At 46.0% G+C, this 13,726-nt stretch overlaps 2 protein-coding genes across 3 annotated transcripts in view; one reads left to right on the top strand and one right to left on the bottom strand.

Annotated features, from left to right (window-relative positions):
* Positions 1–6,357, bottom strand: part of TMIGD1 (transmembrane and immunoglobulin domain containing 1) — a 38,113-nt gene extending 31,756 nt beyond the window's left edge. Inside the window, exon 1 of the mRNA XM_054709311.1 lies at positions 6,161–6,357. Coding sequence (XP_054565286.1) covers positions 6,161–6,189 — 29 coding nt within the window. The 5' untranslated portion in view covers positions 6,190–6,357. The remainder of the gene's footprint in view (positions 1–6,160) is intronic.
* Positions 6,358–9,243: 2,886 nt separating this feature from the next.
* Positions 9,244–13,726, top strand: part of CPD (carboxypeptidase D) — a 59,051-nt gene continuing 54,568 nt past the window's right edge. For both annotated transcript variants that reach the window (XM_028155007.2, XM_008147855.3), the window contains exon 1: positions 9,244–9,993. In XM_028155007.2, coding sequence (XP_028010808.2) covers positions 9,245–9,993 — 749 coding nt within the window. In that variant the 5' untranslated portion in view covers position 9,244. The remainder of the gene's footprint in view (positions 9,994–13,726) is intronic.

The following is a 13,726-nucleotide window of genomic DNA, read 5'->3' as shown; positions in this document are numbered from 1 at the left end:
CTTGAAAAGTAAAACATGGTAAATCTTCACTACAGCCAACCTGCAGGCACCTGGAAGAAAGTTATGGGGCCCACTAGAGAGCACGCCCTCTCTCTTCTCAAGTCTCACACTCAAGAGCTTCCTCCAATCTTCCTTTTCTCTCTAAAACTCCCTACCATCATGCAGGCTTTTTATTACCCTCTCCATTTTCAGGGAAGGCAGGATGCGATATTTTTTCAAATTCTTATTTCAGATAAAATTCATATCATAAAATTAACCATTTTAGAGTGTACAGTGCAATGGCATTTAGTACATTCACGGTGCTTTGCAACCATCAGCTTTATCTAATTCTGCACTATTTTCATCACCCCAAAAGAAACTCTGTACCCATCAAGCAGGCATTCCCTCACTCCCCCCTGCGCTTGTATTTCTAAAAAGTTCCTAGGTGATTCTAAAGGGTGGCCAGAGTTGAGAACCATCAATATCAAGCAATCTAGTCTTCCCTACTGATATCTCCACTCTTTACCCCAGTGCACTAAGAGCCAAACTACAGATCCTCCTTAGAAGTGTGGGGGCAAGTTCTGTTGTTGTCCCAGGCACATGGCAACCCTATCTCCCGCCTCTCCCTTTTAGTATTTCTCCCCGTCTCCTGTCTCAGCCATGCATATCTCATTCTCGCAGGCTCTTACTCTCCAGCAGCTGTTAAACAAGTAAGAATCCCCACCTCTTTCCCACCATCCTTAGTGTCCCCTGATAGGGTCTCAAGATCCCTGGATTGTGAGCCTTCAAATTGAGTAAAAAGCCTTTCAGACTCAGAGGAATCCCTCTCTAATGGCACCGTTTAGGCACTAAACAGATGGGGAGAGGAAGGGATTGTTTTGGGAATGAGGGAGGCTTTTCTCAGTTACTCCTTTACCTATGAATGGGGCACATACTTGGGGGGGGAGGGGGCGTATGAGGTTTGAAGTTGGAAGATAGTGTGGTCCTGGGCATCAATTACTTAATCTCCCAGAGCCTGTATTCCCACCTGGAAAATGAAGACGGTAACACTGACCTCAGAGCGTTCGTTGCATTTCAACAAGTTGCAGTCTGAGAAACGGATTCTGATGGCAGTGCATTTATTGGGAGGACACGGGCTGGCTCACAGAATTGCTAGGAGGCCTGGAGAATCAGAGGTTACACACAGGTAGGAGCCAAGGCAAGCGGCAGCACTTAGGAACCTGCGGCCACTGTCGCCAAGTACCGACGGCGGCAGCTTGTCCTGCCGCCACCACAGGTGCTGGGAGATGGGTGTCCCGCTTGCTCGGCGGCCCCAGAAACTGGGTGCTGCTGCCACCCTCACTCACAACAGCCCCAAAGAATTATCCAGAGTCTCGGCTTCTTTGTGTCGCTAGCTCCCAGTTCAAAGTCCGTTACAGGTTCTTCTGTGTGGCCAAACCTACCGTATGTGCCCATGTCCTGGGAAAGCAAGCGCCTGGCATTTTCAGCCTGGAGAGGGGGAGAAGGCCCTGTCTTTCCCCAAGACCCCTAAGGCGGAGGATTCCCCAAAGGAGGGGCAAGGGATACAGATGCTGGACAGACAAAAATACAGACAAATGTTCCTTTAAATTTTTGAGGATTAGTGAGATAGTCTGCATCTTGTAAACTCCAAAGCCCCAGGCAGGTATTAGTTATCAGCACGTAGTACATACTGTTATTTCAATACATTGCAGCACTTCCTCTTCCTTCTCCCTCTCTTCTTCTTTCACAAATCCTCCCCCTGCCCCAGGACAGGGCACACGGGCTGCCTCATTAATGAGTGAACAGAACGTACTGCTGCTTTCACCTGCATGGTGAAGCAGGTTAGTATCCCCTGGTTGTCTTACTTCCGTTCCCCAGTTCCCTGTGGCCACAGTGCCTGATTTCCAGCATGTAATTCTTAGGAATGTAGTGCACGTAATTCTTGGGAATCAGATCCATCCCTGGCCCCAGCAATGGAGTTCATATCCTCAGCTCAGCCAACCAGTCTACACTGGCTCCTTGGCCAAAGTGATTGGTTCAGGGGTACGCATGTGACCTAAGCTGATCCAATGTAAGTGAAACTCAGCAAAATTGACAAGACAAAGGCTCCTCTGTTTCTTGCTCAGCATGAATGAGAAGGCATGTGGTTTGGGGAGCTTCTGGCAGCCCTCTTGGGACCACAAGGGGAGTGAGACTTAGAATAAATTCAACATTGTAGAAGGCAGGGCCCAGGGACAAAAAGAAGCCAGGTGCCCATTCAGCCACAAGATAAAGCTATGCCTGAATCCTGACTTCTCCTAAGAGCCAATAAATTCCACTTATTATTCAAACTAGAATGAGTCAGGTTTTCTGATATGTACAACAGAAAGTATCTGATACCTGCCCCCCTCCCTCCCTGCCTCATGAGAATGGAACTGCTGTGCTTGAGGCTGGCTAATAGCCTTTTGGAAATACAGATCAAAATCACGGTCCTAGCCTCATGATTGGGCTGCAGCATATCTAGGCCCTAGAAACAGGTTTAACTAAAATTTAAAACGGAACAGGCCTACCTAATCAAGAGCAAATTTTGAAAGAGATTTTGATAAACATCTTTAATTTCTTTGTGGTCTGGAAAGATAAAGACTCCAAGGAAGTAAGAGCAAACTCTGTAGAACCAATAATAAAAAAAAAAGACAAAGCAAAATGTATTTCATCTAACCCACAGAGGGAAGTACTATGGATTACATCCTACCTGGCTGTCTTAAGGCAGGTTCTCTAGGATCACAATCTGAGAAAGGGATTCTTGTACAAACAATTTATTGAGGGAGTGCCCCTAGGAGAACCCTATAAGGCAGTGGTTCTCAACCTTCCTAATGCCATGACCCTTTAATACAGTTCCTCATGTTGTGGTGACCCCCAACCATAAAATTATTTTTGTTGCTACTTCATAACTGTAATTTTGCTACTGTTATGAATCGTAATGTAAATATCTGTGTTTTCCGATGGTCTTAGGCGCCCACAGGTTGAGAACCGCTAGCAGGGTCGCCTAAGACCATCAGAAAACACAGATATTTACATTACGATTCATAACAGTAGCAAAATTACAGTTATGAAGTAGCAACAAAAATAATTTTATGGTTGGGGGTCACCACAACGTGAGGAACTGTGTTAAAGGGCCGCGGCATTAAAAAGATTGAGAACCACTGGCAGGCGTCCTCAAACTACGGCCCGCAGGCCACATGCGGGTGTTTTTGCCGTTTTGTTTTTTTACTTCAAAATAAGATATGTGCAGTGTGCATAGGAATTTGTTCATAGTTTTTTTTTTAAACTATAGTCCGGCCCTCCAACGGTCTGAGGGACAGTGAACTGGCCCCCTGTTTAAAAAGTTTTTAAAAAAAAAAAAAAAAAGTTTGAGGACCCCTGGTAAGGAAAGCAAGATAGGGGAAGAACTCTTAACCTCAGTCTGATTCCACAGTAAGCTCTAAAGCATAAATTGCCCTAAAGTTTGGCCCATCCAGAAGTAAGGGACCCTGCATCTGTGAGACAGTAGGAAGACCCTGGTGATAGCGGGGGCTGCAGGGAAGGGCGGGTGCAAGCAGTGTATGTAACTTTGCAGGAATTTCTGGCAAAGCAGCTCCTGTTTGCTAAAGGGAAATCGTCCAAAGAATGGTACAGGTGTAAGCAGCAGCTAGTGGAGGGATAGGCTGGCCTGGTAAAGAGCAGCTGTGGTGGGGAATCAATAGCACCTGCAAGAACTGATGAGGTCAACGTTTCTCTTGAAAATCCCCTTAATTTGTCCCTTTTGAAACTTAGTTCCATTGAAAAAAATTCCTCTTTAGAGATGAAATCATTCTTTTCTGCTGCATAGGACACATCAGCAAATCTATGAAAATTCTAATTAGATGCTGCTTTGTGTTTTCATCATCCTTGTCTTCTACAGACATTTTGTCAGTTCCTCTAATTCTTAAGTTAATCTCTCGCTCTTTTTTTGAATGTGTCTCTCGGCCCTCGGTTCCATCATCCACAGGCATTAACCATTATTCAGGTCACCTGAATGATGCATTTCATTTCTTTGTTAATGGTTAGTAAACCCTTAAAAGTATTCCCATATTCTTTCCACAGTTTTCCCTGACATACCCTTCTGTTTTAGGTTTGGTCGCTTATTTCTCTTTTTCACTCGTTGTAAGTTAGATATGCACACAATATACATATATCTCAGGTTAAGTGCAATGAACCCCGGCGTGGGATGGCAGGAGCTCTGAACAGATTTTGCCAATAGGGCTGGAGTCCCCAGCTCTGCTGTGTGTATAGCTGGGTGACTTGCCTGAGCTGGTTAGTGGCAGCTTAAAATTAGAACCTTTCTAGGCTGCCCTGCTAGTCCTCAGAGTTGTGAGCATGGAGTAAGTGAACACAGGAAAGCACATGTAAACGGAAGGAGGTATTATTCTATGCAGGTTGTGATTGACAAGATATTTGTCCTTCAAATCCCAAATTTGATTTCAGATGGTTGCTTCTGGGTTCTGAGGTGATTTCACCTCTTATTACTGCTTCTTGGACTGCAACTTGCTGGGATTTGACCTTCTCTTGCAGAGGCAACCCAGAGCAAGTGGCCACGTGTCTGGGTGAGTTAATGCTAGGGGGCCCAGGGCATAGAGCAAAACGGAAGTGGCAGTTTTAACTGTAATCTGGCCTTTCCTCTCCCTTCTCTATGTTCATCTTCTCCGGGACCTCCCAGCCCCACAAGTTGGCTTTTCAGAATCCAGTCACTTGGACTGCACCCACACTTTTCGTGTTCCCGGAAGCCTCCTCCTGAAAAAGTAAAAACACGCAAACAAAAACAACCCTCTGTCCCATGTCCCATTAGCTTTCTTGTCTGGATAACACGTTAGAAAACTGCTTGTTGGTCCCCATTAAGGGTCAATAACTGAAAACTATTATTACTCTCCATTTTTTTTTCTTTTTTTTATATATATATTTTTTTGATTTTTTACAGAGAGAAAGAGAGAGGGATAGAGAGTTAGAAACATCGATGAGAGAGAAACATCGATCAGCTGCCTCTTGCACACCCCCCACTGGGGATGTGCCCGCAACCAAGGTACATGCCCTTGACCGGAATCGAACCTGGGACCCTTGAGTCCACAGGCTGACGCTCTATCCACTGAGCCAAACCGGTTTCGGCATATTACTCTCCATTTCTTTCTTCCACTCTTTGAAATGATTTCATACCTTTCTCCCTCTCCTCAAGCCTCCAACTCTCACCTGATGGCTTTACTTCCCATTTCATTAAGAAAATAAAAGGCGATCAGCAGAAAACAGTTTTAGCTCCCAATACTTGCCTTCCATCCCCATCCAGTTTTATCCCATTTTGTTTTACTCCTCTTTGCAACAGGACTCCCCAAAAGAATTATTTCATCCACTCCACTTCATCACCTTCTAGTCTCTCTTGAATCCACTCCGTTCAGGCTTTCCCTGACAAGACCACTGCTCTTAGGAAGGCCAGCAGTAACCCCTGCATTGCTAATCCCGTGGCCAGTTCAATCTAGTCCACATCTCTGCCTCAAGTGCTCTTTTCCTCACTTCTTTCCCGGTTTGAGAATTCTTATTATTAAAAAAGATAAAATTAATGATTTCTGAAAGCCTGTTGTATGTCAAAATAACAAGTATTACATGAAAGGTTATACGCTTATTATCACATTTAATTCTCAGAAAAATGAAATAACCCTCCCAAGTTAAAACAGCTAGAAAATGGTTGAGCCAACATTTGAACTCAGTTCTGATGCCAAAACTCATGATCTAATGGTCTTGGCAAAGTTTCCTCTTGGCTTCTCATCATAATTAGTTGCTTTTTTTCCTCTGTGTTCCAATAGCATTTTTTTTAATTTATTTTTTTTTAGTTCACTACATAGAACCAATTTTATTATAGAGGTTAAACACACAGACTTGCAAGCCAGACCCCCTGGATTGGAGTCCTGGGTCTGTGGCCTGCCAGCTGTGAGACCTCGTGCCTCCGCAATCTCTTTATGAGATCAACCAAAGGACTTGTATGCATGCATATAAGCCTAACCAATGAACACAGACAACAGGGGGGCGAGGGCATGAGTTGGGGGGATGGGGGGGAGGTAATGGGGGAATAAGGACACATATGTAACACCTTAATCAATAAAGAAATTTAAAAAGAAATGAGAATGATAATAGTACCTACCTCAGGATTTTTGCGAGGATTAAGTGCATCAACCAATGTAAAGGGTTAGCACTGTTACAGAGCACTGGACCTGCCCACACATACTGTCCTCTGTTCTGTTTCCCCCACTAGACTGGCCTCCTCGGACAGGATCCCTCATTCATCTTCCAATCCCTGCGCACCCAGCACAAAGACCTTTCACTAGAGTGGGTGCTGCCGTAAACATCTGTCAAAGTGACTGTCAGCCTGTGGGTGTTTCTGCCTGACAATGTGACATTTACAAGTTCAATTACCTATGAGTTCTTTAAAGGAAGTGGTTGCTGAAGTCAGGCCATCCACCGGCTCTGCCCCGTTTTTTTAAAAAAAATGCAAGTCATAACCTCTCTGCTTCTGTGAACAGAAGGCCTTTCCCCCGAGTTACCTCACTTGCAAAGCCAAGGCTTTGCTTCGGGGGAGGAAGAAAGGGGCACCTGTCACAAGATTCAGGACTTTTCAGGAACAGCTGGAGGCAGTTATTTAGCTGGAGGTTTCCCCTCTAGTGAGCAGTGAGGAGGCCAGGAGCTGTGGGTTTCACTTCTCACCACCGGCACAGTGTGTGTACCTGATAAGGATGGAGGCTCCAGACCTGAAAGAGGCTGCAAACACGCCACGTGAGGCCTGTTGATTCCTGGGAGGGTGCTCGCTCAAGTTGCGGCATATTCTTTCACGGCCCCCATGCTCCTGTATTTACATTTCAAGCCTGCCTCACTGGGTGAGGCTGTAGTAGTGAGTTGGCAGGAAGAGGTTTCAAAGGAGAATGAAAATGGTGGAAAAGGAAATATTTGATTGGAGGTTAACGTGTCCCCTGGGTCTGCCTCGATTTGGATTATTGTCAAAATGCATCGTGTAGTGATCAAGCACTCTCGGGGGAGAGTGGCCTCTGTATGGAGTTGGGGGTTTGTTTCTGCTGAGTTGCAGCTGGTGTGCATGATGCAGACTAGACCAAATGGGGCCTGGAGGAGAAGCAGCATTCACAGGACCAGAGTGACCGCTACACTCATCACCTTCCCCTAAGCCTGCTTTCTCCTGTCCTAGAAAACCTCAGTGAGCACCTGCAAGTTGCTTAGGCTGTAACTTGGAGTCAGCCTACAGTCCTCTCTCTCTATCGCCAGATCCCGTCCACTTTCTCTCCTAAAGGTCTTTCAAATCCACTTCCTTCCCTCCACCTCCACTGGCACTGCCCCCAAGGGTTCAGAGTCTCATAATGCCTTCTTGGATTATATCTTCCTTACAGTTTTCTCAGTCTGGAGTCTGACACCTTCCACTGCACCCTCCATGTTACTGCTAGAGGGATTTTTCTAAACTAGCTTAAAATCCATCGGTGGCTCTCCATGGTCTTCCAGACAAGTGTTTCCCCAGAGCCTGGCTTCTGAGTTTTTTTGGGCTCTGGTCTGCTTTTCTGATTTGTGTCCTGTAAGGTCACCTCACCTATGAGCTCCTTCACGTCAGAAATACTGATCTGTGCCCTGGCAGGGTGTTCACTTGGTTGGAGCATCCTCCCATACATCAAAAGGTTGTGGGTTCCATTCCCAGGCAGGGGACACACCTAGGTTGCAGGTTCCATCCCTGGAAAGGGCGTGAATGGGAGGCAACCAATCTCTCTCTCTTCCTCTTTCTCTGAAAATCAATAAACATATCCTCGGGTGAAACTTAAAAAAAGAAAGGAAGAAATCCGGATCTGCATGCAGCTGCCAGGATGTGCAGTATTTGCTCTCACGCCTTGCAGCCTTCTGTGCTTGCTCCTCCTTCTGTCCAGAATTCCTCCCTCCTCCAACCCCTACTTTCTCTCCTTTCTTCCTCGGGGTGAATGAGGTTTCCCTTTCCTGGGACCCCCATATCCCTATTGTAGCACTTACCACAAACTATCCAATCTCCTCCAGCTGAGTAAAATGAATTGCTCACCAGACCCTGACTCTGGCACACAGTAGTTGCTCAATAAATATTTACTAAATGAATGAATGAACTCTTTTCTAGTCATATTTGGATTTCATCATAGTTCAAGGAAGGGGTACTGAGATGTCTGGCCCCGAAAGAAGGAAATACAGGATATTGCAATTATGTTGTTAAGATGGGCCGAATTTCACACTTGATAAGAGGATTGTGAGGTTTTGTGTTTCTTCAAGCTAAAATGACCAATGCCTACTTTAAAGACGAGTTTAAAGAACTCTTCAGCATGTAAAGCATTGTATTTATCAGCTTTGAGAGAACACTGAGTTGTTCAGGAATTAATACCCACCAAGCAAGTGTTCCCAGAAATGTCGTACCTGCTGCTTTTAAAGTGTCATTCTAAGGCTACACTAAAACCAACAACTTGCTCAGGAAAGGTGTGAGAGGTGGTGAACTATGGAATGAAATCTGCCTACGGAGGGCTAAGACCAGCGCACACAGGAACTCGTGGCAGTGAAATAATCCGGGGTGACACCAAAGAAACTGCACTAAGGGAACCTACTACATAGCAGATACCCGCTAAACGACAAGCAGACACCTTCTTTCAACACGGAAAGTGGGAATGGAGTGCTTCGTGAGGTCGTGAGCCTTCTGCCACCCCGAGTGTCCCATTCCCTTCCTTCGCTTGCAGGGTGAAAGGCGGAAAGGGCTGAGGCTTGCTTGGGCTTTTCCAAGGCGCATTCTTCCGAACCTTTTGATTGTTTTGATTCTTGGTTCTAAGCGTTAAAGCGCAGCCGGGGCGGGGCGGGGGGGGGGGTGCAACAAAAATGACAAGGGAGCTAGCAAAAGCCCTGAGAGAAAGGGGTAAGCCATAAAGAGACTGAGCCAGGAGAAGGGAAGCAGAGAACCTGCGGGAGAGAACCTGGGGAGGAAGGAAAGAGAGCGAGAGCCACCTTGGCAAAGGAGGAGAGTGAGCCAACCCTTCCCGGACAGGAGAAAGGCAGAAAGAAAGGAACTCCGCTACTTTAAGGGAAGCCCCGCCCCTCGGCGTGACGTCACAGAAGGCTCTCCCGCGATTGGCTGAGAGCGGAGGGTTGCTAGGCGCGGAGGGTATCCGGCAGGCCGCGGCCACCCGAGCGCTGAACCGCGGGAGCAGCGGGCTAGCTGTGCTGCTGGAAGATGGCGAGCGGCTGGGGCGCGCGGGCGCTCGGACAGCCGGGGCGCCTCCCGCCGCCGCTGTGCCTGCTGCTGCTGCTGCTGCTGCTGCTGCTGCGGAGCCCGGCCCGGGCCGCGCACATCAAGAAGGCGGAGGCGACGACCACGACGACGAGTGCGGGCGCCGAGGCGGGCGAGGGCCAGTTCGACCGCTACTACCACGAAGAGGAGCTGGGCTCGGCGCTGCGGGAAGCGGCGGCCGCGGGGCCCCCGGGCCTGACCCGCCTCTTCAGCATCGGCAACTCGGTGGAGGGCCGGCCGCTGTGGGTGCTGCGCCTCACGGCCGGCCTGGGGCCGCCACTCCCTGACGGTGACGCGGGGCCCGACGCGGCGGGGCCGCTGCTGCCCGGCCGGCCGCAGGTGAAGCTGGTGGGCAACATGCACGGCGACGAGACCGTGTCGCGCCAGGTGCTCGTCTACCTGGCCCGGGAGCTGGCGGCCGGCTACCGCCGCGGAGACCCGCGCCTCGTCCGCCTGCTGAACACCACGGACGTGTACGTGCTGCCCAGCCTCAACCCCGATGGCTTCGAGCGCGCCCGCGAGGGCGACTGCGGCTTCGGCGACGGCGGACCTCCTGGGCCCGGCGGCCGCGACAATAGCCGTGGCCGCGACCTCAACCGCAGCTTCCCGGACCAGTTCAGCTCGGGTGAGCCGCCGGCCCTGGACGACGTGCCGGAGGTGCGCGCCCTCATCGACTGGATCCGCAGGAACAAGTGAGTGTCCTCTTCCACCCTCCCCCCCCGCCTCCCCCCCCCCCCCCCCCCATGATCCACAGGAGTCTCCGGGCGAAGGCAGGGCCCCGCAGGCCTAAAGGACCGGGGTGGTAGGGTGGAGGGCGACCTCCCGGAGCGGGCACAGGCCCCAGGCCGCTTAGCCTCCTGCTCCTCTAATTGTCCGAGAAGCTCTGCCTGGAGGCTGTCATTTGTTCAGCGGATGGGCAGAGAGCCGTCTGGCTCCGGGGAAGACTCCTTTCTGGCTTTCCGGTCCCGATTTTTTCACAGGATCATAGAATATGAGTGATGGAAGAGACCTTACGGATAACCCAGGTCAGCTCACGCATTTGATAGACAAGCTGTCAATATTGCGATTATCTTACTGCTCTAGGCACTGTGCTAAGCCCTTCCAGCTAGACACCAATTAATATCCCTGTTTTCCATGCGGGGAAATCGAGGGTCAGATTGGTTAAGTAAATGTACCTAGTAACAGAGTGTAGCTGGGACTTAGACTCAGGCAGGTTGTTGGTGCTCTTCGCTGCCATAGAGGGAGACTGTAGCCCAGAAATGATAGAGGACACTCCCAGGGGCTTCCTCTTGGTGATGTGACAGACACCGGTTCTCTTCCAGTCTGCACTACCTCTGACTCAGCTCAGGAGCACATGGGTATGGCGGGAGGACTTGCACACATCTGGATCCTTCATCTGTGAGCGGCTTCATTTTAAACTCTCCGAAGGGTTCCTGATACCATCTGTGCATTTTATGGTCACACTCAGCACACACCTTAAGTGTTGTTAAGCACTATGTGGGATTTAAAAAATGAAAAGCATATGAGGATCTCAAAAAAATTGGTGTATGACAAAAGAATATTATAAATATATATGGGGTGTGTTTATGTATCCAGTAAAACTTCATAGGAATTGTTCCTACTGCAGAAAGTGTGTGGTCTGCAATAATATGGATTATCTCTGAGGAAGAGGTAGAACTTGAACTGAGCAAAACGGAAGGCAAGGGATAAAGGAAGAGGGAACGTACTCCAGATGGAATAATGTCTGAAGCGAGCATGCACCGCCTCCCTTTTTCAAGGATCAGCTTTGCCAGGCTATCCCCATTTTTGTGTGTCTTCCTGAGGCTTGTTAATCTTTCCATCTTGATTTGAAGGAGATTTTGGAGTGACAGATAAGATCAAAGTAATAATGAGCAAAGAAGTTTCTCTGTGGGAATTGGAATCATCTCTTCTACAAGATTTCAGTATATATAGCACCTAGAAAATTTGTGAGCATTGTGACATTTCTAGATTCTTTTTATCTTAAAGCTTTACTCCTTCTTTTGAGATCCCTTGCAGGTATTTGATTTCACATATGCTTTCAGGAAAGATTATTTTTCTTTTAAAGGTAATCATGTCATGACCTCTGAACATTCGCATAAGAAATATGACTTTAATGTACATCTTTTTAAAGTATTTTTATTAATTTCAGAGAGGGAGGGAGAGGGAGAGAGAGATAGAAACATCAATGACAGAGAGAATCATTGATTGGCTGCCTCCTGCACAACCCCTACTGGGGATCAAGCCCGGAACCCGGAGATGTGCCCTTGACCAGAATCGAACTCGGGACCCTTCAGTCTGCAGGCCGAAGTTCTATCCACTGAGCCAAACCGGCCAGGGCTACATCTTTTTTTAATCCTCACCTGAGGATTCCTTTGAGAGAGGGAGGGAGGGAGAGAAAGAGAGAGAGAGAGAGAAATAAAGCAGCGTCGATGCGAGAGAGAAACATAGGTCCATTGCCTCCCGTACATGCCCTAACCAGGGATTGAACCTGCAACCTGGGTATGTGTCCTGCCAGGAATCAAACCCACCACCTTTCTGTGTACAGCACCACACTTAACTGAGCCACACTAGAGTGACTTTAATGTATATCTTGTCAGAAGCTGTGATGGCCAGGGTTTTTCCTAAATGATATCTCAAATGCACTCTTTGCCTTGCCTTTTTATTTTAAATCCTCACTTGAGGATATGCTTTCATTGATTCTGGAGAGAAAGGAAATGAGAGGGAGAGAGAAACATCGATAGGTTGCCTCCGGAACACACCCTGACAGGAAATGAACTGGCAACCTGGGTAATGTGCCCTAATTGGGAATCAAATCCACAGCCGTTCAGTCCACAGAACAATGCTTCAAGCAACTAAGCCACGCCTGAAAGGGCCATCACAGCTTAAGTGACCTTTTTAAAGTGCCCTGTCACGACCTTTGCAGGGATGTAAATTCTGTGGCTAGATTCTTCAATTCAGTTTTTGTTCTGCTCTGGAAATGAAAATGAGTTTTGTCTTGGTGAAAGTCACCTTGAAGCTATACAGAAAACTTGAAACTTTAAATTTGGAACCCAAAATTCACACTCTGGTTAACTCTTTTATATCCCCAGTATTTAATGATGATAAGTTATGGTCTGGGCCAGCTAGTTCAATGATAGGAGCTTGTGAGGATTTTAAAAGCTCATCTGTCTCAGTTGGTATTACATAGAAAGTCATTTTGTTCTGTGACTATGGACTACTCTAACCATACCCAACCATCCTTCAAACATGTAAATGAAAATGAGAAGAGAGAGTAGGTGACTATATACAGTATAGGGTGAAAAGTACACCCATCCATCCTCAATCTTCAAAATTAACTGAAAATGCATATTCTTTAATTATTAATAGCAGAGGACACTGATGTGGTTAAAATAAAAAACAAGCACACAAGTTGAGACTGATGCCTAATTATTGAGAGTCAGCTTTATGAATAGGAAATTTAAAAACCACAAGCATTAGTCTGTATGGGGAAATTACCTTTTTCAGTGTATTTGTGAAATCATTTGAATAATATTTTTGTTATCCTATTCACTTAGCTATATTAGAAATAGATTTTTGTTATTTTGAATATGTAAAATTTTAAGACTTATTTTCTCCTGCTTTGTCTAACTTTAAACCATCCAGGGGATGTTTTTGTACTATTGATAATTGAGACATATATTTAGGAAAATATACAGATTTTAACTATTATTTAAATATTTTATTATTTACTTGACTCCCATGTTTTTTTGTCACACTATATATCTTTAATTAAAGATATCTACTTAGATTTTAATAGATTAGCATATATATATTTTTTTGGCATCTTTGTGAAAAGCATTATATTGGAAGATGGTGCAGATTACTTGTGGAGGATTGTGTGTATATCTACAGTTTCTTCAGTCTAGAATGTAGTTTATCAGACATAAAGTTTGCTTAATTTTTAAAAGTTATTTATAGGATTACCTATAGAATATAATAGAGTTAACTTAGATATTTATATTTTAGTATCTATATTATAATATTTATAATATACTTAGCAGCTACTTTAAATCTTACACACGGAATGATATATGATGCTGAAGTCAAGTATAGTAATTGATTTGAATGGAAACCATACATACCTTTCAAATAAAATTCGGTTGATATGCAAAGTTGGTTTGACAAAGAGTGGCAATGGTACTTTTAAAACTGTAAATAGAGTAAGGAAAATCTAATAATTGAATTTTATCACTCTCGTACATTGCAAGTGTATCATTGTTCTATAAGTACCATATTTGGTTTGACCATTTTAATAATATTTCTAAGAAGTGTTGCAAGAATTGTTGAACAAAGAAAAAAACAGCATTTAGTAGAGAATCTTGGAATGTCATTTTAATTGAAAATATGTAATTAAAGTAGCATGTT

The sequence above is a fragment of the Eptesicus fuscus genome, chromosome 20 (assembly GCF_027574615.1).
Source record: "Eptesicus fuscus isolate TK198812 chromosome 20, DD_ASM_mEF_20220401, whole genome shotgun sequence".
Classification (NCBI taxonomy): Eukaryota; Metazoa; Chordata; class Mammalia; order Chiroptera; family Vespertilionidae; genus Eptesicus; species Eptesicus fuscus.
Note: the sequence above shows the minus strand (reverse complement) of the source record. Positions and strands in the feature narration are given on the sequence as shown.